General features: G+C 38.1%; 1 protein-coding gene across 1 annotated transcript in view; it reads left to right on the top strand.

Moving 5' to 3' along the window:
- The window catches only part of LOC117379073 (CUB and sushi domain-containing protein 3-like), a 319,068-nt gene that overhangs the window by 288,010 nt on the left and 5,256 nt on the right, over positions 1 to 25,802 (top strand). Inside the window, exons 32-43 of the mRNA XM_055225479.1 lie at positions 1,271 to 1,459; positions 2,445 to 2,630; positions 3,473 to 3,667; positions 4,384 to 4,557; positions 6,785 to 6,958; positions 11,671 to 11,844; positions 13,409 to 13,594; positions 14,948 to 15,121; positions 21,627 to 21,809; positions 21,963 to 22,139; positions 24,672 to 24,851; positions 25,530 to 25,703. Coding sequence (XP_055081454.1) covers positions 1,271 to 1,459; positions 2,445 to 2,630; positions 3,473 to 3,667; positions 4,384 to 4,557; positions 6,785 to 6,958; positions 11,671 to 11,844; positions 13,409 to 13,594; positions 14,948 to 15,121; positions 21,627 to 21,809; positions 21,963 to 22,139; positions 24,672 to 24,851; positions 25,530 to 25,703 — 2,166 coding nt within the window. The remainder of the gene's footprint in view (positions 1 to 1,270; positions 1,460 to 2,444; positions 2,631 to 3,472; positions 3,668 to 4,383; positions 4,558 to 6,784; positions 6,959 to 11,670; positions 11,845 to 13,408; positions 13,595 to 14,947; positions 15,122 to 21,626; positions 21,810 to 21,962; positions 22,140 to 24,671; positions 24,852 to 25,529; positions 25,704 to 25,802) is intronic.

Genomic DNA, 25,802 nt, shown 5'->3' with positions numbered 1-25,802 from the left:
GAAATAATCCCCTTAATCCTAAAATACGGTGGAGGAGAGAAAACTGGACTAGACCTAAAGAGTTTTTTCTTGGCTGCCTTCCAACATGCTGGTTCAGTGATAGTGCCGCTTTCCCTGGTAATCATTTGTGTTTGGCTCCAGCAGGCTCCACTTTAGAAATATGCTCTGTCAGAGATCCTTAATTGGGAAGAAGTGACAAAACCTTATTGACTGGCAAACGTCTGCAGTTCTCTATTATGGAAAATATCTTCCTATTAAACACAATTCCTTAATATTAACAGGACTCTTATAGACTGAATTATTGTGTAATACAGTGTAGGATGAGACTGTGAGCCCTTGTCAAACAACTTCTCATATACTGTTATGCAGATTAAAGGCCAATTTACTGGTCAAATCTGTGGAGGAGTGACCCTACTCACATTAAGAAATAATGTGTTTCAAGGAATTTTTCAGCCTCAAAATCCACTGTAATGTGGAATATTCCAGGCAAAACAATAACATTGGAGAGGGGCAGGTAGTGGACCCCCCACCCCCACCCCCCAGAAAAGTGGCATAGTGCACTTTTGGCTTTATTAATCACGATCTTTAAGTGCTGGCCAACCCTCGGCACAGAGCCAGTTGAGAAAGGACCTAGGAACAACTTTCTTTTCCTTTGCCAGTTGAAACACAATCAACTTGTGTTGTTCCTTGTTGCCAATACTGTCTTTAGTCTTTTTTAATGAAGTAATGTTTCATAAAGTAATTCCTCATGTCATCTTGACAGTATCCATATACAGAAATGATTCTTATTTATTACTTCTTTTACATTATTTAGCACTGGCACGGAAAGCCACTGAGTTTTAATAGTAATGAGTTGAACCCTTTTTAAGTGGTGCTGATCAGGTATAATCAGCATAATGAAAGGTTGTTTATCCTTCTGAAAGCTTTTTATCAACTAGAACCTGGAAAACAGTTGTGTCTTATGTAAATCTATTGTTTTAGATCATTCTATTGGGTTTTCAAGTCTATTTTCTGTCTATTTGGAAGTTGTGCAGTAGTAATAGTTGTTGAAGCAGAATTGATCCTCCTAATACCAGTAGAGGACTGAAAAGTAGTAGTAACATATGTCATGTAAATATGCTCTACTAAATTTAAAATTGCATTAAGTTGTTCGATAAAACTATGTATGTGTAAAATTGGGAGGCTTTGCGGAGACCGTATCATGTTGGTTCCTTTCTTTGCATTAAATCTGTCACTACATTCTCTATTATTAAATTTTCCTTGTCTTCAGCCCTTTACTGTTCAACCCCGGATTCGCCATTGCACGGGTCCATCTCCTCTCAGAGCGGCGGCCACGTTAACAGCGTCGTGCGGTGGGCATGTGACCGTGGTTACCGTCTTATAGGCAATGCCACAGCAACCTGTAGAAGAACAGTACTGGGCTACCACGCCTGGGACTCACCTGTACCTGCATGTCAAGGTACTGTATTTTCAGTTAGCTCAAGTCATGCAAAAATTATGTTTTGTGAAAAGCATATACTATTGGGAAAGTGATTTACAAAGTTCAGTTCATCTAGACTTTAAGGATATGATTTGGTTGATTTGATTTAAGTAAGATCAGAATGCATTACAACCTACAAATCTAAGCTAACAATTACAAACTCTATTTTAAGTAAGTTTTAGTGGAGTCTTTACTATTGTGAAAGATATAAGTGTATACTGTATCAATAGAACAATTGCCCTTAGAAGTTGTTCAGATCCATGTGCAGGTATCTTTAGCATTTCATGAAATATGGCAAAGGCCTTGCACTCACTGACTGCTGACGTATACTTAGGTCAGTTGCCATAGGAACTAAGTACTTAAAGTTGTGTTTGGGCAGCGGAAGTTTGTTATAAATTCTTAGCACTGTTGACTATTGCTTATGAGCCAGCATTTGTTCTTTAATTAAAATAAAACAAAGAGAGATTCAAGCACATGGGAATAAACAATACATTTATTTGGCTCACGTAAACACCTCCTTCTGTCCGCCTCTGTACTTGACTGCCTTTAAAAGCACTGCCATACATCAAGGACTAGATACATATTAAATATTTGATGTGCTGCTGTCTAATCGCACACATCAAATAACCGCCAGGCACATCCACGCAGTTACTGATAGAAAGTCAAATGAAGGATGTACAGCAGATTGTCGACACTGTGTAATATCACGCTGGTGAGCTTTACAAACGAGACTATTTAAAACCCTCTGGAGCAGCTTTTAGCAAAATGTGTATATTTTGCTAATGCAGAATGGTGCTAGTTTCTTTTGTGTTTAGTCCATAATACACAGAACTTAATCTAGGATTTTGCTAATTGTGTACAAAATGTTCAGTACGATAACATCCCCTTGGAGGCTAACAAAGGCAACAGTCGACTTGTGTCTTGAACATCTTTGGCTAACCCTGGGCTGTACATTTCCCTGCAGCTGTGTCATGTGGCGCACCTAAGGCTCCCATAAACGGTGGCGTTTTAACAGCTGACTACTCGGTGGGAACAAGAGTTTCGTACTTCTGTAATGACGGCTACAGACTCTCCAGTAAAGAGCTCACATCTGCAATCTGCCAGCCGGATGGAACATGGAGCAACCACAATAAGATCCCACGCTGCTCAGGTTAAACACACTGAACATATAATAACACATCGGTCTGTTTTATCTGTTATTGATAAAATTACTTGTGTACTTGTGTATTTTATACATTTACACTCTCAAAGTTATATTTGTAGTGATTCCTGGATGTTGGAGCAATCTTTAATCACTTATCTTAAGACGCCATATTGCTGATCAACCTCTGTTTTCACCACCACCAGCATTCAAGTACATCATTGCTCTGTACTTACTTTGTTCTCCAATTTTATTTTCTTAAGTGATGATACACATAGGCTTCAGCAGTGTAGCATAGTAATTTTGGTACAAATTTAAAAAAAAAAATTCTGCTACTCACTACCTTGATCTGCAGCTATCCATAGAAGAGTGGACAACTTCATGGCTCTTGGTTGTGATGACATTTATGCCGACGACAGCTCCCATTGGGCACCGCAGTTTCATAACGTAGAAGTCAGCTAACTGTTTAATTTATTAAATCATTTTAGATGAATATTGCGATTTAAAATGTGTAGATTGTAACATAATGATCCACAGATGTCATAGATTATAAAAATATAGCAAACACAAGCAATATGTGTTCTTTAATAAGCTAAATGTGTTCATTATGAATTAAGTCTTTCTTCATTCTTTATTCAGGGTAATTAGGTTTACTTATTATAAAGAGGTATAGTTACAGAATAAAACAGTTATAGTACTAAAATACAGATCTATTAATCAACTGCGGTATCCATCCTAAAAGAGCAATTCCATACTTCATTAGTGTTACTCTGACCAGTTACTTTAGCATAGCATTTACAGTACTTTGTTTTGACTGTGACGCCTTATTGTCTCTGCTTTATCTTTTACAGTTGTAGTGTGTCCAAGCATCGGCTCCTTCTCTCTGGAGCATGGTCGCTGGAGGATTGTAAATGGCTCTCACTATGAATATGGCACCCGCATCGTGTTTACATGTGACCCTGGGTACTACAGACTAGGCCCCGCCCACATCCAGTGCCTGCCTAATGGTGTTTGGAGTTGGAGGAATGAGAGACCACATTGCCAAAGTAAGCAGCAACTATGGGCTTAGGGCAAAATACACCTAGTGCGTTTACCAGTTAATTGTAGGAGTACAGGATTCATTCAATATGGCCAAAATACAACACATACTTAAAAGGTGCTATGTCATTTTTTCTGGTGGAGAGCCTACCACCTGTGTGTATTGACTTAAACACATATTAACTGCCCTTATTCAGTTATTGGTGTTAGCACTGTATGGGAGATTTTCAAAACAATAGCATCTCCATAGAGAGGGCTGAAAAGTTACTTAGTACACCTTTTAAACTGTCATTGTCTCTCAAAAGCCTCTCACATAAAGAGGGAGGGGTCCACCTAACCTCTAACATTTATTTATGATTAATAAAAAAAATCGTACTATTAATTTTCAGATTTGCAGTGTTGAGTTGCTAAATACCAAAACACTGCTCAAAAATAAAAACACCACATTTTTGGATTTGTCTGTCTCGTATTAAGTGGGTTTAGTGACGGCAGAGTATTAAAAATAATGAAAGAGCATTCAAGAATCACTTTGATCTGCTTTAAAGGCTGCTATTAGTAATATTACATGGCAGAAAGTGGCAGAACTAAAACTGTGAAATGAGTAGCTCTGTATTAGACACAAGTTAGTTATGAGACGTTTGGTGGCCGCTGTGGTTAGCCTTCTCCAATTAGCTCTAAAGCCTTTTCAGTAACAAGTTAACTGGTTTTAAATTGTGTGTTGCAGTTATATCATGCGGTGACCTGCCATCTCCGCCCAACGGGAAGAAAATCGGCACACAAACCACATTCGGTGCCACTGCCATCTTTACCTGCGAACTTGGGTTCATGCTGGTGGGCTCTGCTGTGAGGGAGTGCTTGTCATCTGGGCTGTGGAGTGGAACTGAAACACGCTGTTTGGGTATGAGAACGCTGTTAATCTATGCACTGATGTATCGTCTACATTTATTGTCATTTGAAAAGTGCACATAGAGTGTAGCTATGAAAAGGTCACAGAGAGAGGAAGTAGCCACTAAGGTTGGACTGTAGGAGCTGGGATTTTTTCACATCAGTCCTAATGAGGACCAGAATCAGAGGAAGTTTGAACCCCTAAACCTTTTGTCTGGCATTGCAGTTTCTTCATCCTGCCCTTGTCCACCTCCTGAACACAGCTCACCACCAAACTCCTGCAGTGAATGCTTTATATTCACAGGTGCAAAAGTGAGATATTAGTTTAAATAGTCATTATTGCATTTATATAATTGCTGTATATTTTGGTAGAAGTATTAGTCTTAGCTATTGGGTTGGTGATGAGTGTAGTATTTGTTTTAAGGAGCTTCGAGCTTGCACAGAAACTACATCAAAATTGATACTAAACCAGACATTGAAACAGAACTACAGCAGGAATAAACCAGGATTAGAACAAGACCAAACCGCATCAACGTCTGGACTAAAATAGACTCAAACCAAGACAAAACAAGTGTGAACCCTTAGATTATTAGTACATTTTGTAAACAGTTTTAGTAGTAATTGTAGTAGTAGTAGTATCTGTAGAATTTGTTTATGTGATTCCTCATTGCTTCGGGAGTCATCCATGGTAAAGGGAAGTTTCAGAGATAGTCATCTGGATAATGTTTGTGAAATGAAGGACTTTCAGGCTGACATCTGGAACCAATTGTCAATCAAGTACAGGTCTGAGGAGCTAAAATGAAGAGAGGAGAGCTTGATTAGTACTACCCTAGAGGAGGACTTATGTAGCGGTTGCAGGAATATCTGAGCTTACTATTGTAGTATTTGTAACACTGGTAAAAATTATAGTGTATGGTGAACTTTCAGAAGTAAAGATGTCTGTGTAATCCCTCAGTCTTTCAGGTATGACCCATAGTAAAAGAAAAATTCAGTTCTATCAACTGGACAAAAAGTTATTTGAGTGAAGACGCTACACTGCTCATTCAAGTGTAGTTCGCTCCTCTTTTCAGACAAATAAGACAGTGTCCACCAGCAGTCTGACCAGAACTGAAGAAGCGGATTGGATGAAATAACTCTTACTCTCAAAAGTCAAGTTGTCATTTCAGATCATTTGACTGTTTTCATGTATGACTTCATTTAAGCTTAATGTGCAACTATGCAGCCTGTGTTTTCCCTGCAAACACGTACAAGATTGTGCCATGCTATGTATTTCCTGTATTTCATCTGTCAATCATCAGCCAGAGGTAGATGTTGTTTACATGAAACTCTGCTAAGGAAACATGTGTCCCAGAATACTCCACACTTTGATAAAGAAAGGTTCAATCAAATCTAACCCACACCGATGTGAAGTGTGTTTGTATGAAAATCACTGTTATCAAAAGAGGAAGATTTGCCATAAAGGTGAACACAATGTTAACACAATTACACTTTCCTCCAAACTTAATGGAGTTTTCATTGTTGTTCAAACTTATTCAAATCAAGTGTTCTTCTGTGATGCCCTAGAAGTTAAACAATCAGCAAAAACAATGAAATGACAAAGGTGAAACGAGGCAAGCGTCCCTATGCAGTGCCTTTGAATGCGTGTGAGCTAACACAGGTACACGCTGCTCTTTTTATCTACACTACAGAATCAAATCAAAGTAAACCCAGCACAGCGCACAGTACCTTTTACAAAATGACTTCTTCAGACAATATTTTTGAGAAATACAGAAATCTATTGCTGCCAGTCAGAAGGGAGGTCGGCTTAACTGTCTTCTCATTTCTCAAAAGCTATGAAAGTTAGAAAATGTGAATTAAGAATGTTTTACAACAATTTTAATCAAGCCTTGAATCTTCATGGGATATAAGACTTGTACTTTGAAACATCAACAAAGCTTCATATTGAATGGGAAACTGTTTAAAAAGCAGAACCTTGGCATAGCTTTACAAAATTAGAGAAGGAACAAGAAAAATCTACCCTTATCATAATGCTGGATTTGAACATCTCATTTGCTAATGATTTACTAATTCTCAAGTGAGTCTGTTAATTAAGTGTTATCATTTGAACATTTTGAAACATATCCTTGGCAAAGCTATAATTAAGTGAACATTGTTTAGTTAATTGCATAGTAAAGACCTATCATTAAACAAATGTTGTAATTGCTCACTTTAAATAAACTGAATAAATGTGTGTGTTGCAGCCGGTCACTGTGGCATCCCAGAGACCATTGTGAATGGCCAGGTGATTGGAGAGAACTTCGGTTACCGTGACACTGTGGTGTACCAGTGCCTGCCCGGCTTTCGGTTAATAGGCTCCTCAGTCCGCATCTGTCTCCAGGACAACCAGTGGTCTGGACAGCTGCCCGTCTGCATACGTGAGTTACACAGCACAATGGAACACTATGGACTCAAACATGTACCCATGTACCCACTTTTCTTTTGTTCTATCTAAAGAACATTAGCTAAAATGCAGCATGACACAAATCACTTGCAAATATGAAAATAAAAAACACACTATTGATTGGAGTAAAACAATCATTTGCTTAAATGTTGTTGTGTTGCTCATTTACAAATCTAAGACCAAAGCTCCAAAGGCAACAACAGTGGATTTTCTTGTTTTTCAATACTACTGAGTCTTGTATTTAGTGAGCAAAATGTGCAATCAATACTTCACATTATTTTTTCATGCCCTCAAACAAGAAAATTGAGATGTTCTGTGAATCATTACTCTATATTTGGAAATGGTGCTCTCTAGACTTTATAGAACCAATAGGATTTGGAAAAGTAGAACTTTTAATAAAAGTAAAAGAGGCTCACTCATAGATGGTATTTTTGACTTTTTGAAACACAGTTTCCTGCTGCTCATGTATGACGTAACTGAGTCCTTTGAACTGTGCTACATTTGTACCCCATTTGTCCCTGTAAATTTCATTTTAGCTCTCACTTTTTGGTGCTTTTTAGACGATTATTTCAAACAACTAAACACTATTTATTATACTAATATTAAAACTACCATTGTTACACATACTGCACTGTGTTCTTGCCCAGTTCATTTAACAATGTCTGCTGTTAAAACTGCCAAAACTCTAATTTTCCATCAATATTTCTACTTCTTGTTGTTGTTTTGGTAAATTATGTGTGCTCTGGGTGTCCGCGTGACATGACATTTATTTGTTTATTTTTCTTTAGGCTTGAATGTAAGCACGTCATTTACATCACTATTTTGTGATTTTAGTCAAAGAAGGAAGGCTCATAGAGCACTGCTCAAAGTCAAGAAGGAAAATCCTGTTGCTTTTTTGCCTAATCTAATTTTAAATCCAATTTGGTTTTGTTTAGCTGCCACGTTTGGTCCAAAGATTTGTCTCTTCTTGACTGAAGAGAAGACAACATTCACAGCCAAATATTTTTAAAATACCACACACATCTGCCAAAGTGTCCTGTGTCTTTTCTCAGCTATGAGCAACACAACAACATTACATTTATCTGCAGCTTTTAAGTAAATAAGCTGCTCTCTGGCCAACCCTCCACTGACTGTAGCATAGTGGTTAGAGCAACGTGTCTGGTCCTGCTGATAAACCGTACTGCATTTGTATTTAAAACAGAACAAACATGGAACCTTTAATGAATGACCTTATTCAAGATTTGAGCTGTGAAAACTTTTGATCCTGTCTCTGTAGAGTGGAGATTTTTTTGTAGATTCACACCAAATGTTCCGCTACATTTAAAGGTCTGGATGGCGACTATGTTTTGCATGAGATAAATGGCTAAGCATAAGGATAAAACAGAAGGCCCTGTTTATTTTGGCCGACTTCGGAGAGTCTAAAAATGTTCATTTGTTAAGAGCAGTTGGAACAGTTTGGGCAGCAACTGGCGCTGTTATGTACTAATGAAAGAGATAGTGGCCAAGGTTTACTTTTTCTGAAGGCACAGTAAACTGCACAAAGTTAATGTTAAGATGTGAATATCCCTGATTCTTTCAAAGTCTAGAAATCTGTTTAAAAGTACAGCAGAGTAGCATCACTGCAGGAAAAAAAGAAAGCAAATATGGTGCCATTAGTGGAATTATACTGAATAAATGAAAGGTAAAATATAAGAACACTAAGTCAATATTACTGTATATATATATTTTATATTATTATAGCAGATTTTTTGAAATATTAAAATAAATAACATTAATTTGGAGCTGATTTTGATTTATTTCTCATTGAAATTTTCAAATAAAACATTGGTGAGTTACAGTAATTTAAACATTATATTCGCTCATTACTACATTAAACAAAAATTGAGACTTTGCTTCTTAGGCACCGACACCATGGCCCAGAAGTCATTTGGTAGTCATTTGCCAAAAACATCTTGTTGATTCATAATTTATATCAGGCTAATGCTAATATCTCCATTAAAATGTAAAGCAGTCTGTTCAAATTAATCCACCATCTTGCATGTTGTTTACAAACACAGCCAGGATCTATAAAAATTCACCGAAAACACCAGTGAACCCCGCTGTTCTAAGCAGACATGGCTCATACATGTTTGGCACAGCTCTACATTGACACTGCTCTGTTTGGGTCTCCAGCTGTGTGTCTTTTTGTCTTCCTCTCCGACTTAGTTTTTATTGGGGTTATTCATGCTGGAGTTATTGAGGCAAATCATTTTACAGCCAAATTATACTGTAATTATGGAGATTAGAGTCTCTTTTTTCTGCACAAACATCCAATGATGATTAGACGGCAGTGTGAGCCCGTGTGCACGTACAGCTGCAGCCAAAGCTAAACGTGTGGGGTGAATTTGTACGTAAGGAAAGCAAAAAACTTCTGATTTTACTGAGCAACTCAAAACACCCACATTGAGTTTGCTCCTGGCTACAATGGCTATCTTCATCTTATTCTGAATTGACCTTATTCAGCCCCACCCACTTTTTCCATAAATGCATCTAAACTGCACTTTGTTTGTGGTGACACTTCCGATTAAGTGGGAATCCCGTTCCTTTTCGATGAAGAATTTGAGAATTTCTGCTAAAATCTTATATAAAGTAGGTTGATTTGTGTCTAATGTTTATGTACAACAAGTCAACACTGCACTGATTCTCTGGGAAGCTTCAAAACGGCTTTGTAGTCCGTATAGAACTTATTTACTGTCAAGATCGGCAGCCCCATGCAAAATAACACAACCTAAATGACAATTGTGGCACTCATGGCAACTTCTGGAAAAAGGTGAATAGTCATGACACTAAAATTTCAAAGCTAAAATTAAAAATATTTATACACATACACTTTTGTTTAGTATATTTTCTTTTAGATAACCCTAGTTCTTTAGTATTTAAATGCACAATTTCAGAACACAATTTTCTAACTTTTTTGTTCCCCATGGCGCAAATGAAGCAATGTGTGTTGTCCCTCCTGCTCTTTACCTCCTTTTTACTTACTTTTTTTACTTTTTACTTTACTTTTTACAGAATGCAGAAGGAGAACACTGTACATACATAGGCCATACATAGGCCTGTCACAGTATTTACTATATGGATATATTATCGTTCAGTACATGATTGATAAAATGATACTTTTTGAGGGTCAGGATTTATCGTGGGTACTTTTTCTTTGCACTAGTTGGAAAATGTGGGTTATTTTTCTGCACTTAAATGTTTGATTTGAACAGTAGAAAACTAAATTATGAACTTTTACTACTTATTATAGATACAAACTAAGTACTAAAGTGTTGCATTCTGTCTGAACTATTTATTGTAGTTCATTTTTTTTATTTTTTATACATTTTTTATCATTTAGAATAGTTTTTAGGGGATAATTCTGCTTTACGGTTTGGTTTCAATTTTATCGTTTATTGTCTATATTTACTTCAGCACTTCAAAATTTGTTATCGTGACAGGCCTAGACTTCAAAATAGTAATAATGCCCCAATTTAACTGGATAATATTATTAGTATCACTCATAATTTAAGAAGTTGTTCAGTCATTCTCCCAGATGAATGCAAAGCACAACCCCTATCATAGGTTCAGCGTTATGTCATTTAAAATTGAAAATACACAACTTAATAAAAGGACGTCTACCCTCCAGTTTCAATTTTTCATCTTTTCACTGAACTATTATTGTTCATTCTTTCACCTTAAATTTTTCATATCCTCTTTGTGCTGTACATTCACACAATTTGCTCACTCAGACTTAACAAGAGAACAATTATGCACAATGGGTTTGAGAGGAGACACATCGCTCAAAGAAATCCTTCAGACAGTGCAGGTGAATATTTTAGCTGAAGCGTGACCCCAAATTGTAATCCCAGCTTGATGGTCTGTGTCCGCTGCTGTTCTCATACATATGCATGTTCACTGTAGGCACACATATTTGGCCTGAATTTAGACAGCTATGCAGCTTCTAATTTTCATCTCAAAGTAAAACTATGCTATTTGCTGGTTTCAGACTGAAAGGAGTCTGGAAAATAGGGTTGTTGTAATCAATTGAGGAAATGAAGGCTAGGAGGAAGCATTTTGTAAAAGTGAGTTTAAATTGCATTAGTGTTTTTATGAATGCCATATCCTGTACCTTGTCTTGAATGCTTTATGAGAACACTGCAATCATGCATATACTGTATATATATAAATGCAGCTGAATACTGTTTAGTTTGTGTTCATGATACTTGCAAATGGAAGGTATGTTTTAGTCATTGAACAGTAGGGATGGGAAAATAAACTATATAAAGAGGTAGACAATAATAGTTTGTGGTACATTTTGTGTAACTTTGATAACTGCCAACAAACATAGTCTTCATTATTCCACCAGATTGTGCTGAAAGAAGCTACTTATCCAAGTGTTCAAGCTTTTCAGAAGTCTTTTTTCTTTTATTAAGTGGTTTTAGATTTTAAATGTGCAAATTATAATGATTCAGATTGTAACTATACAGTAGACATAAGCACAATAGATCACAGAACTTATTCATAATATAATAATCATAATTATGAATATCATTATCATTAATTAAAAAAATGGCATATGATGTTGTATAATTTGAGGATGAATGATTTGACGTTGAACTAAATACAATCAATGTGCAATGTAATAATTTATTTTCTTTCTCGTAGCCATAAGCTGTGGTCATCCAGGAAGTCCCATTTATGGTCTCACTGCTGGAAACGGCTTCAACCTCAACGACGTGGTGAGCTTCGTGTGTAACCGTGGCTACGAAATGGAGGGGCCTTCCCGAACTCAGTGCCAAGCCAACCGGCAATGGAGCCACCCGCCCCCAACGTGTAAAGGTGGGGAAAAAAGTTAAGTGTATCAAACAAACCTTATTTATCTGTTTGCCTTCGTACCTGAACTGTTGAATAACAGTGCAGTGAAGCTCTCTATATATTTGCAATTAGGCCAAAAAAGTTTAGGTTTGACAGGTTAAAGGGCCTATGTTATGCTATTTTCTGATCAAAAACATACCTGGAGCTGTGTTTTCATTCACACATGTTTAACACACAAACCTTGCATATTTAGGATGAGTTCTTCTCTCAAACAATGCTCATGTCATGTGGTAGTACAGGGAGTGCTCTGTGGTTTTAAACTTCATACACCTTCACTAGAATCATTTGGATGATCTCAGCCTTAGAATTTCCAATCGCTAATGAACTAGAGGTAAAAGGTGGCTGCTAACTTGGAAACTACCTCTTCATGACATCACAAAGTAGAACAGATTTTTATCTTTGGAGATATAGAAAAACTAGTAATAAAATGTTACTCAAACATGTGTGAAAAAAACAAAACACAAATCCGGGTATGTTTTTGAGGTGGTAACAGTAGTATAACATGGCACACAAGAGTCACAAGAGTCAATTTTGCGTAATATAGGACCTTTAATGTACCGTGCGTGGAGAAAATATCTAGTTCTGTGTGGTATTTTGCACAAACAGGGAACCAAGATTATTATCATAACAATGAGTCAATATAAAAGTCAGGAGTTCATCGCAAAGTTTTTGCCAGTGTTTTGAACCAAGTTAATAAAAGGTTTGTTTATATAATGAATAGCTTAACGTATTTTTGATAAGCTGCCATGTTGCTGCTATCCAACTAATTTCTTACAGTGCCAATAATTAATGAGACTGGCAGTTTAATATGTCAACTGCATATTTTGTTTTCTTTTTTTCTAAAGTATGAGGATGGATCCCAGTGTCTCTTGGCTCTGCCCCATTGAATGAACCGTTTATGATTGCTGTGTAATAAAATTAGAGGTCTTGATTGGTATCCAGCAATAGCTCCTCGGGCTTTCGGCACGCTGCCTGGTGTCCATAATGATGTGGCTATGAATGCAGTCATATAAGTGTCATAATGATAACAAGCGATCTCAGAGAGGGCTGTTTCAATCCACAAGTCGACAAAAATGAAATTCTCCCTTCTGGAAAATAGATGTTATGAGCCTTATTTTGTACTTCGACTTCTTGAAGCAATACTGAAATTTTATGTTCGTGTGCTGTTATAATTTAATTTTATGAGTGTTCAAAACTGTTTATTTTTGGTTTATTAAATACAGTTTACTACTCGTTTCTGATCTGCTGTAATGCCAAATTGAGTATAGTTAATGTTTATCTACTCCTAGATTAGTCCTCCGTTATTGCTGGATCACAGTTAGATTACTATATATACTTGGTTAAGTCTATATTTTCTAAGGTAGTGACCAAATCTAGAATTAATTATAATATTTATTTTCATCTATTTTCCTTGGGTATCTTTAAAGTAGCAGAGGGAAGAGAAATAACCCTCTTAGGTGTGTCCCAAATAACACATGCCTCTCCATATCTGTTGTGTATTGTTGTTTGTGTGTCTGCCTCCCTATAGTGGTCAACTGCTCCGATCCAGGAATTCCCGCCAACTCGATCCGACAGAGCAAAATCGAACATGGCAACTTTACTTTTGGGACTGTGGTTTTCTATGACTGTAACCCGGGATACTACCTGTTTGGATCACCTGTACTCACCTGCCAACCAACAGGCCAGTGGGACAAGCCTCTGCCAGAGTGCATAGGTTGGTTGGAATTTTGTGTTAAATCTATAAACGTTTTAGCTGTGTCATAAGTTTGGGAATTACGAGACAGGAGCACAAATTGGCATGAAACTACTTTTGTAATGAAGTTCGAGTTTCTGAAAATGGAGGTGTCACGCATCACATAACATTCGGCACCATATTTGTGACTTTGAAATAAAAACTCCACTTTTGATTTATTTTGGCAGTTGCTATAGTAATGACAAACCATAAATTAGCATCCCCACTGAACTAAAACCCGCTTTATCACTTAAACATGTCTTAGCATGCTTTGGCTAACTTTGCACGATAAAAAAATACTATCAAGCTTACAAGCAAACTGATGCATAAGTCAGGATATGTTAAATGGGCACTACTTTTTGGGAGAGTGCCTCCTTTTTGTCACCATGAAGATGTTATTGCATTTCCTGGAATGTCCTTCCTTACCTTGCCTGTTCCCGTGCCTATGTCAGAGACGTGGACTGTCACCCATCTTCCTCCACAGATTCTATTGCTTTGCCAAAGCTGTGCACTTCCAAGGAGATATTTTTGTCCAGTGTTGAATGCCATTGCTCCATTGTCTCCTTTGTCTCCCTTTTGCCCTCTTGCCATCAATATACTCTTCCAGAAAATGGGTGCAGATATTTCGGGTCCTGACGATATGGCCAAAACACTGTAGTTTCCCTTTTTCCTAAAGATTATATTGTTTATTGCACAGTCCCCATTTCGTACAAGTCTTCCTCATTGAAATGTGATTATGACATTAAACACATCCATATTGCATTTTTTTTCAGTTGTGGCTGTTTTTTGGTGTTGGTGTTTGTTTTTTTCTACCTTGAAAAACATGCATTCTTGCTGTGAGTGGGGTTGCCTCTCCACAGGTTTGATTTGTAACTCGGTCTGGTGGAGTCAACTTCTTGTCTCCATGAAGCCAGATACAAAGATACATTTAATGCCATACTGTGGACCATTTTAGTCAAACCCATAACATCTCCATAGCGACAAGCGGGTGGCAGACCCTACCCTGAGTAAAGGTTAGGTGCGCTAACCTTTACTCAGTGACCAAAATGCTAGTATCTGTCAAAAAAAACAAACAAACTTTTGCAACATATGCTACATGAATTTAGATTGCAAATTCTTAAAGGTATTTTTTTTTTTTCCAATTCTAGAAATACGCATATAATTTTTTTTGTTTGTTTGTTTGTTTTTTGTTCATTTCAAATCTAAGTGCCAGTTCCTTGCTTTGCTGTAATTTCTCAGCCCTGACAGTGCCCGCTTTGCTGTTGTTTGGCAAACGGGCCTTGACTTGAAGCTGTCTGCTCCTGCCTTCATCTCTCTGCTTCTCTGTCTCTTCAGTGGTGGACTGTGGTCATCCTGGCTCCCCCCCTAACGGTGTGCTGAGCGGAGATAAGTTTACATTTGGTTCAACGGTTCGATACTCCTGTCTGGGCGGGAGACAGCTGAAAGGGGAGTCATCCAGGACGTGTCAGCTCAGTGGGATGTGGAGCGCCCCCATGCCCTTCTGCTCTGGTAACCATTTTAACCTCTATTGAATATACAACCTCTAAATGTGTCTTATCTGAAGAGGAGACAGGTGAATACTAGTCTTAAATGAGGAGGAGGCATCGTCAATGTGTAAGATCGCTGACTGTGGACTTTGTTATGCTTAGCTTTTTCTGTAGAGATGAATTAAGAATGGGTGGATTGTGCTGTGCTGTGTAATGCAGTCAAGGAAAACTGAAGTAAAATTTCAGATGCATGAACAAAAAACTCCAGTAAAACTACTACTACATACTGCATAAATGTTCCAAAGTACCCGCTTAAAAATGTTCTTTTAGAGTAATTGTTTCACACAGAGTTTGAGAACATTTGAGTTCACTAGAGTCAAATGTAGTGATTTGTGCTAATCTCTGCAGATATGTTCAGAAATTAGCACAGAATCGATTTCTTGTTTGCTCAAAGCTGGGATTTAAGAAAAAAAACTTCAACCAGTACTATTTTTCAGTCCAGTTAAAAAATGCAGTGGAGAAGAAAATTAAAATCATTGGGTAAAGTACAAATTCCAAATTGTTTTGAGTACAGTACTTTATTTTGCATGTACTTTACACCACTGGTACAGAATAACAACCTGCCATTTTACATGTTCGCATTCTGGACAGAAGATCAGCCTGCTTCCAGTCAGAGAGTAACTTAGTGTGTAATATCTTTTGGATATAATTCTTGTCAAGATGCTTTTGCAGCTAGAAGCACTCCTCAAGCTCTGAACATTCATTTTATGTCTTCTCCCTCATAACAGATTCTGGTAAAACTCATCTCCGTGCTCCAATTGATTAAAAGTTAGTAAGGACATCCATTACACAGACACATAGAGTTGTTTATCTAAAATGGTAGTGGCTGAGTTTGTAAAATTCCTAACTTTTCTAAAACTAATATTGCACAACTGTAATTGAGCATCAGGCAATTTTGTTTTCTTTTCTAGCATGAAAAATTGCTATCACCACAAACATTAGCTTCTAAGAGTCAGCAAATGCAAGGCAGAGCACTTATTGTAATTAGCATACACACATATATCATGGGACTTCCATTGTTTTGTGTGAACAGAAAAAATAATATTAGCAAAAGGCCACTATAGCAAAACCAATACATCCTGTCCATATAGGCCCCGGGATACTTGCATGTGGCTTTTTTTTTAAGAGAACCCTTCTGCTATTTAACTAATGGAAATTTTGAAAACATAATGTGAATATTGGAAGGGTTGTGTTATGAAATTCGATTATCTGGCCCTCCCTTTTTAAAATATGTATTACATGGAGCACCTTAGCTGTAGGCTCTTTAATCATACATGCATTACCTTCCATAGATATTGTGCTCTGTATGTATATATCCTTTAGACATCTCACATGCCCAATAATGCTCGGATATTATGTTATTTGGATGCTACTCCCTTTTGTAATCACAGTACATTTTACCTCTTATTAGACCCCGCTCCTTCTCCACAACTCCCCTATTTTGCATCATGTATAAACAAATAATCAAAGTTATATGGTTTGCTGTTGGCCGGCTGGGTGCCCGATTACAGCTCTCCACTCCAAGAGGCTCCCAGCTGCCTCTTGTATAGCAAAGCAAGTGAAAACACATTTGAGATGACTAGACTAAGAAATCATTTTGTTATTTACAGTGAACGCCTGGGGGATGAGCGAGGGTGAGAGAGGCTAATGGTTTGAGTAACAGTGATTCATGGTTCATACCTGCCAGGTTTGTGCTGGAGCCCTCAAGTCATTACAGTTATTCTAATGGCAAGAGTGCATGGGAACATCGTGAAAGAGTTCATGCAGTGCTTTCAAATACCCTTATTATTGTTCTATAGGTAATAATGTGGAAATGTAAGTCTACAAACTGAAAAGTGCAAAGTATAAATTAAGTAAAGTTAAGGTTAAAGTATATAGCCATAAATCTGCCCTCGGCATTTGAGCTATCTTTCAATGCCACTGGTTGAACCTGTTAGGAGCAATGGGTGCCACAGTGAAGAGCCTGGGGGCCCATCTCCAGATTTTCATTTAGGCTTGGTCAGGGCTACCTTAGCTGGAGGATTTTTTCTTCATGTTCATGTTTTGGATTCAATTACCACCAGTTTTACTTTATTATTTCTATCATAACTACTGACTCCATTTCAAAGGTTGCATATATAAATGGATATAACTAACCTGCTAGTCACCACGTTCCAAATACGAAGTGAGTATGGGCACGCTGTTTCTATGTTCATATTAATCTGTGCTACATGATCCTGGTGTTTTTATCTGGCTTTTTTGTCCGTAAATCAAGATGTGAACATTTCTGACAGACCAATGAGGGTACTTCCGTCCACGAGGTCGCTCCCACTGGTGTTTGTAGTGCAATAGGTTTGATTGGCAACGTCGCTAAGTGCCCACTTCCTACTAAACCAGCATTGCAGATAGGGAGGGGCGTGTACCTTCAAAAGGCACGCTTCGGATTGGCTCTTTGGTTAATATGATATGCACCTTCGGAATTCCAAATATGGAACACGGCTCCAAATTTGCCCCTTTAACTGCTTGTCTCGACGAGCTTCATTTGACTGGAGACAATGGGTGATGTCCCACTTACTTAGTCCAGTTCTTTATACAGGCTGTGCTCTAGTTCAATCCTTTTATTTATTGCTACACAATTCTCTTGACACACAGGTAAAATATACAGTTTGAGGTGCTGCATGATATCTGCAGCACTGAATGTCTCTCCCTGCTCTTGACTCCTGGTCCAATAAAACCTATACCAGTGAAATTCTGGCACTAGTATATTCTATAAATGTTTAGGTTTCTTTTTATTCTTACTATCGTGCACTATTTGACAGTTTACTTTCAAAAGTATAAGAGTGCAAGAGAGCAGGTAGTGTACAAGTGTAAGAGCAGGTAGAAGATGACCTATAATCTTATTTGGATCTACATATTTATACAACAAAATGCATCATAAAACTACGGTCAGAAACAGAACTTAAGCCACTGAATCAGAACTTTCTTTGTGGACATGTTGACATGTTAAGTTGTATGTTTGAACTTTTCTTTCACTATATATTGCTAGAAAAGTTCATATATACTATATTATACAGTACTGAAAGGCTTGTGTTAGCATGACAGTATACAACTTGACAATTTGCCTGTGGTTTGAGTGAGAACAACAGTTTGGACCATATGCTGTATATATATATATTCCCTTTAATAACAGGTTTCCACTTGCCGAGATGAGTTGTATTTTCAGCTGTTTCTCTAGTGGCGTGGACGTGTTTTTGCTCCTTATTAGAGGCGCTAACAGCTCTGCAGCTTTAGAGACGTATTATTATTATACATATATATTTATAACAAGTCAACAATACCATCAATGTAAATATGGCGCAGTAGTAGGGCTCAGTTCTAAAATCTCTTCAGCTAATGCCAGACTGGGGATACTTAAAGGTCTTGGAATACACTGACCTTTATGGACATATGCTTCTGTTATCTAATTTTGCATGTCATACAAAGAGAAGATGGGTGAAGTCTCTTGCCCAAAGATGCAACCCCCGAACTGGGTTTTTATCTAATCACACTTCATTGTAGAGAGTCTAGAAAGAGCTATAAGATGTGTGTGTGCAATTCTAACATACATTTTTAGTGTTTAGTGAAATGAAATCAAACTTCCTTGAATGGCAAACGTTAATATGCCATAAACAGCCAAATGAAAATGCACTTTATAAAGGGAACAACAAGCTTTATCCCGGCACTTCTCACACACACATACACAGAAATAAACGCACACACGGCTTCACAAACTCGCACACATTTCCACACACTGGGCTGACAGGAGGCAGATTGGTTGTTTCCCACGGAGACCTGATCCACCTGAGGCCTCCTGGTGACTGTGGAGTGGTGAGAGCGAGCAGGCGTGTCGGGCTTCCCATAGGACCTGTCCAGATAGTTACATGATGCTGTTACATCTATGTTTAGCTTCTGTCATTTTGTTTGTAAGGTTATGCTTTTTTAGGACAGGACTGGCACTTTCATTTTTTACATATGCATGACCTGTCACTTTTTGTTTCTCTTTAACCACCCCCTCCTACTGCAGTTTTATGAATATGTATAGCCTGTGTCTACGCTTTGTTTGGAAGTTCTTGAAGAAAAAAATTGGGACAGTGTAAAGATTTGTGCGAGGTATCCGGCTTGGGAGGGTGATGACTCAACCTTGTTCCTAAACTTAACCTTACCCTAACCATAGACTGTATAAAGAAATGAACTAAGTAGGTGTGACGTTCAGCTCCAGTCACATGAAGCTCATTGAAGCTAGCAGTTATAGGGGTAAATATTTGGAAATCCGACCTCGTGTGTCATAGCAACCAAAGAGACAATCTCGAGCAAGGCTTCACACAATAGCGAAATACAAATACCAAGATCATGTAGAGCGGTTTAATACAGACATTTTAAGACCAAAATGCTGAGCCTGACAGCTGCAGCTGCGAAGAGAAGGGCAAAAGTTTTTCAATAGAAAGTGAATTGGAGTCGGAAAAAACGCCCATGCTCACTTCCTATTCGGAACGTGGCGGCTTGTAGATTAGCTATGTCCATTTATATATATACAGTTTATGACCCTAACCTTATCCTCTTTCTTAATCTCAACCTTAACCATAACTATAACCATAACTTGTTTCTTAAGATGAATTCCGTGTTCCTAAACTTCCTCACTTTGAATCACAGCAGAACGTCCTTCCAGAGTGTGCTATCCTGGACCAACTCTGTAAAGGTACATAGTAACCAACCAAACCAACCCTTACACTATTTGAGCTTTGCCTGACAAAAGAAAAGGGGGAAAAAAAAGTAATTTACTGAAGTTCAATGCTATGAACTCGCAAGAAATATTTTGTTATAAGATCTGCAGTTCATTGCTTTCTGTTTTTTGTTTATACTCTCACACATAATATTTTTAAATGTTTTTTTGTAGAAACCCACAACTCGTACACCCTGAGGCGTAACAACAGTTATGTCATTAAGGGCTGTATCTGTGCAGTGTGTAAGCTCAATTTAGCAGCAAGCCCCTAGATACTTGAGTGTAGTACGAGGAGAGACTTTTCAGAATGAGGTTATTTGTCAGAAAGTATGTAGAAAAATCACCAAAACACACTAGTAACTCCCTCTGCGGCTGTTTATCATATGAACCATTATGTGGTTGCTGCTACATATTTTATTTATATTATGACTAATGATTGGGTGTAATGTGTATGCTTAGTTTAAGAATTAATAGCATGCAGTGTGTTGTCCTTTTTGTTACCTGGAACAGAATGCAGTTTCGTATCATCGTTCATCGCAGTTATTTTGGCCATGATAATCGTGACACCAAATTTCAGTATCGTCCCATGCCTAGTGTGTTTGGTTGGTAGTGTGCGCCCCCAGTTGTGTGCGCCCCCAGTAGTGTGCTCTGTCTGTCAGGAGAATCTGCTGACCAGCCACCTCCACAAGGGTGAAGCTATAAACGCACCGCTTTTGGACAACGACACACATGCACCCTCTACCAAGGAGCACGCAATGTCTGTATTGTGGTAAAAATGCCATTTGGATTGAAGACCTTTCACAGTATAATATTCGTGTTATGATTACTGGAGCTTTGACAAACCAATAGAAAGAGAAGAAAATTGACTGCTATTACTTATATAACCCTCTTTGCCCACTCTTGCAAATGTCTTTTGGGATTCTGAGGCAAACCTATGAATTTATCCAGACCATTGCCTGGTTTAACAAGGGAAAAAATATTCAAGTGGTAATAATATATTATGTGAAATGGACTTTTAAGAGCTTTTAACCATATTGTTGGTGTAATTGTTTCCCTTTTTGTTTCCACATTCACCCTCTCAAAGATGTATTTACAGGGATTTGTGCATTTATGGGTCATTGTTCCTCGGGTGCCATAGACAGATCACTGTTTCTCAAACTGAGGTACAGGTCTGTCTAGTGGTATTTAAGGTCCTCTAGTCTATAGTGCTAATATTTGCTTAATTTAGAGTCAATTTTATCCACATTTTGGTCCTCCTTTGGGCAGCTTCTTGGTCAAAACTGCTGTGGCAATGATGTGGTCCAATTTTACACCTGAGTTAGCCCAGATTTAGGCCTAAATAGTCTAGACCTGGTGGTACTCGGAAAGCCAAATTTATTCTTAGGTGGTACTTGATGTGAAAAGTTTGAGAACTTCTGCTACATCTCTGACAAAAGCATAATGTCCCATTTTTAAGTAGCTGGTGAAGCTAATGGTAGAATAGTAATTAGCATATAAATTACCTTATAAACAATTTGGGATGTGCATCTATTTCTACTTGAGAAATATAATTTTGACTAAGCATTCTTTTTGATGCCTTATATTGCATTGCATTTTCACATTCCTATTTCTTGTATAATCCAATCAATGTAAATTGATTCCAAATCCTTCTTCCCGGAAGCAGCTGTATTGTAGACTGTGAGATCTGTATCAGGGTCTTAAGTGTCTTCCTGCTTGTTTGTCTCTATAGGCGACACAGCTGGCTCCTGTGGTGATCCTGGCATTCCCTCCCACGGCTCCCGGGAACAAACAGATTTCCGCATCCGCTCCAAGGTTTTCTTCAGCTGTGGTGAGGGCTACGAGCTGATCGGATCGGCAGAGAGGATGTGCTTTCCCAATGGCACGTGGTCGGGAACGCAGCCCTTCTGTAAACGTATGCCGACACACTTGTTTCTACATAATCAACCTTAGCCTACAGCCTTGGCTGTGGCCTAGTTGTGTACAGAGCTATAGAGGGTGCTTTAAACTAAGTGCTGTGAGGAGAATAGACTCATTGAAATGCGTAACACTGTCTCCCTCTCTCCAGCTGTCCAGTGCGGTAACCCTGGCACTCCCAGTAATGGCCGAGTCTATCGCCTGGATGGGACAACATTTTCTAATTCTGTCATCTACTCCTGTATGGACGGCTATATACTCACTGGCGCCACCACTAGGCTGTGCCAAGCCAATGGTACATGGTCAGGACTTCAGCCCAACTGTACCAGTAAGCATAATTATGTGTTTTAATAGTGTTTTTGGACTTAATAGTCTTAATAAGTCTACAGTTAATATGGAAAGCTCTTGAACTTTATGCATTTTAACGCTTTGACTATATATTTATATATACCCTTGGCATAGAGCTTTTAAGTTGATACCAGGAGATCCCGTTTATATATCTGTATGGCGTATTATACCAAACATAATCTCTGGGGAGAATTCAGTGACAAAATGTTCTAGCAATAGGCAATTATATTCCAGGGGCTTACAATGAGCACATTCAATGTAAAGAGAGTATCTGAATTGCAGCACGGATTAGAACCGACTGGACAGTGGTCATTATTAAGAATTAAGATAGGAATTTATCATAAGACTGACCACAAATTGCTATTTACAAAATGATCCCTTCGCCTGATGTAGGTAAACCTCCTTGCCAAAGCTTGATCGCATTAGATGTCAGAAACTAAGCAACACTCTGCCTGGTTAGTATTTGGATGGGAGACCACTGGAAATATCAGGTGCCAGCCACTTCACCTACATTGCCTGGTATAAAATTGGTGTGTGCGTGTTGGTGGTGGTCGGAGGGGCCAATAGTTTATATTGGCAGCCTTGTTTCTGTCAGTCTACCCCAGGGCAGATCTGGCCAAAATACTAGTGAATAATGCATGTGGTTGTAAAGAGACTTTGCAACCCCATGTCTTTGAAAAGTAGTATATAAGACTAATGATTATTATTAATATTACCTCTAGAATTCTGAACTAATGGCAATAAGCGAGTGACTCTCCACTAACAAAATGACTACTACAAATACTCACCAAGTTGTATTTTATTATATGAATATAATGCTCACATTTAATGAGAGAACTAGATGGGAAAGTCTGAGTTTCCAGTGTGCCTTGTGAGTGAACTACCACAAGTTCAAGCAGAGACTCAAAGCTGCTCTAAAATCAGTCTTTGGCCTGCGTGCACTATTGATTGTATACAGTAGTCATCTTAAATTCATTCTGTGATGTCAAGTCTGCAGCCCATAAACAGTACAGAACTCCTGATGTGTGATTATAGGTTTCCTTCCTGTCTTTTGCAACTCTACTTTATGCCCTTAGTTTAAATTATTCACGACAGTGTAGGCTCTAAGTAATGGAATCAGCCTCAAATCTTCATGCTCCGCCACTGACTTTATAGAGTGACATGAATAACCTTGATTGTTGTTTACTTTAGCTAATTTGCTTTCTGAACTTGGTAGCAGAATCCCATGGCGTAAATAACATAAAATAAAACAGGTCCCAAATGAAATGCCACTGTGAGTTGTACAAATGTTAATGTAATGCTGAACAGATCTCAAAATGTGCACAGCATTTTCTGGAGCCCACATGTCTCCTCATGATGTTTACTGGCTGTAATTGACAAGAAACAAAATGAGTTTTAAACATAATTGTTGTGTGTTTGAAATTTGTATCTGTTTTTTACAGCATGATAGACAGGAATCATATCTCTGTTCTTGATTTACTTAAACGCATTATTGAAAAGTTAGCAGAAAATAAATAAGTAAATAAAAAAAAAAAAAAATATATATATATATATATATATATATATATATATATATAAAAAATAATAATAACAATAACAATAACAATAATAATAATAGTAATAGTAGTAGTTGTTGTTGTTGTTTTTATTTATTAATTTATGTTTTTTAATAGTCTCCATACTAATATAACTACTATAACTTAAGTTTATTTTTTTCTATCTGCTATTTTACTCCTTATTTACTGAACTAATACTACCTATAGTCCACACTTGAAATACTTTCCCACCCAAACAAAGCTAACCACTATAATCAAATATCTAAATTAAATGAGCATGGATAAGAAATGCTGAGAACCTGCTGAGAACCTAAACTTCCTTCCATTCAACCATAATTAAAAGCGGATGAAAAACTCTGAGTGAAAGGAAACAGTTTATTCCATAGATTACATTACATATTACATATTAACTGCCATGACAGTGTCTGGGGTGGCTTTAAGAGCCTTTAAACTGCCTATTAGAGTATGAAGGACAGGGCTGTATAAGTACAGTCCAGGGAATCCTAATGTTCCCTAAAAGAGTCCCGGGACAATGGCCTCCACGGCTGTTGTTTCATGCATGACTGAAGCCAGGAAAGCACATGGTGATAACAGCCTCTGCCACTTTGGATAATTACAGGGTTCATATACAGTGTAATTTCATTGTATTGCTCTATATGCTGAACTCTGATTCAAGCAGCAGGTATAGAAAGTTTCATATAAGAAACCATTGTTGGTCCATTCGTTTAAGAATAAGGTTACTTATAGTATTCAAAATTCCCCCTGCTGTTTCCATTTAAATGTAATTGATCAAGTTTCCTCTGTGACACAACTTGGCATGTATTCACTTTAAAGACAATACTAGAAAATGTCTGCAGTGATTGAAGAAATAACTGCATTCACTGTTACCAAGAGAATGTTAATAAGATAAGAAAATTCTGTTTAAAATGCATAACCTTATGGTATTGTCTTTTTAGTGATAAACTGCGGTGATCCTGGCATTCCCGCTAATGGCCTTCGTTATGGAGAAGACTTCACCATTGGTCAGAACATCACCTTCCAGTGCCAGCCCGGGTACAGGATGGAGGAGGATGGGTCACCTGTGAGGGCATGCACCCAGAACGGCACGTGGAGCGGGAACATGCCCATGTGCTCAGGTAAGAACTGGTTTCCCTAATGAATAAATGTCATCATATCAACTAAATAGGTGCACTCAAGTAACGGACATGAAGAAATACTTGTGGTGGTGACCAACATGTAAAAAGAAATGTATATCACATTGAAATCCTGATTGAGATTTAATCACAAACATTGTAGTTCTAAAAGTTCACTCTTTGTTGTGACTAGTAAAATCCGCATATCACTTACTTATATCAGCCAAAGCCAACCAATAGGAAGAGTGGGAGGTTTAAGGTAGATGAGATAGCTGTGTGTGTTTAGTGCTGCATTAAACATAAAAGCACTGAATCATAATATAAAATCTTTCCATCGTGACAGATTAACACAGGGTCACATTACAAAATATTTAATGTTCAAAGGTGCACTTCTTCTGGTGTCTCCATGGGGGTGTTATCCCTTTGAAATGTTTCACTGTATGGCATTAAACTTTCTCTCCAAGGAGACCAGCAGTTGGCACCTCTAGGCCAAAATACAGGTCAGATTTGTGGTGAAGTGACATTGCTCACACTAAGAATGGAATAAAGCACCTCCTGTTGTAATAGAGTTATTTACAGTGTTATTCATCTCTCCAAAGTGACTTCTACCACTCCGTTGTCCAAACATCTGCCTAAGTTTACGATGTGTGTCTGAGGGTGTGTGTTTAATCCCTGTTCCAGCGGTGACCTGTCCCTCCCCTCCTGCGATCAGTAATGGCGTCCTCCAGGGCAGTGACTTTGAGTGGGGCAGCAGTGTGAGTTACAGCTGCTCACCGGGATACGAGCTCTCATTCCCTGCGGTCCTGACCTGTGTGGCCAATGGATCCTGGAGCGGCATGCTGCCACAGTGTTTACGTAAGCTCCGACAAACCTCTGACATGTACTCCAATACACATACAACATGGGGCTATTAGTCAGCCAGTAGGGGAAAAAACTACAACCACTACTATGGTG

This window comes from Periophthalmus magnuspinnatus, chromosome 11 (assembly GCF_009829125.3).
Source record: "Periophthalmus magnuspinnatus isolate fPerMag1 chromosome 11, fPerMag1.2.pri, whole genome shotgun sequence".
In the NCBI taxonomy this organism is placed as follows: Eukaryota; Metazoa; Chordata; class Actinopteri; order Gobiiformes; family Gobiidae; genus Periophthalmus; species Periophthalmus magnuspinnatus.
This window is presented reverse-complemented; position numbering and strand designations above follow the sequence as displayed.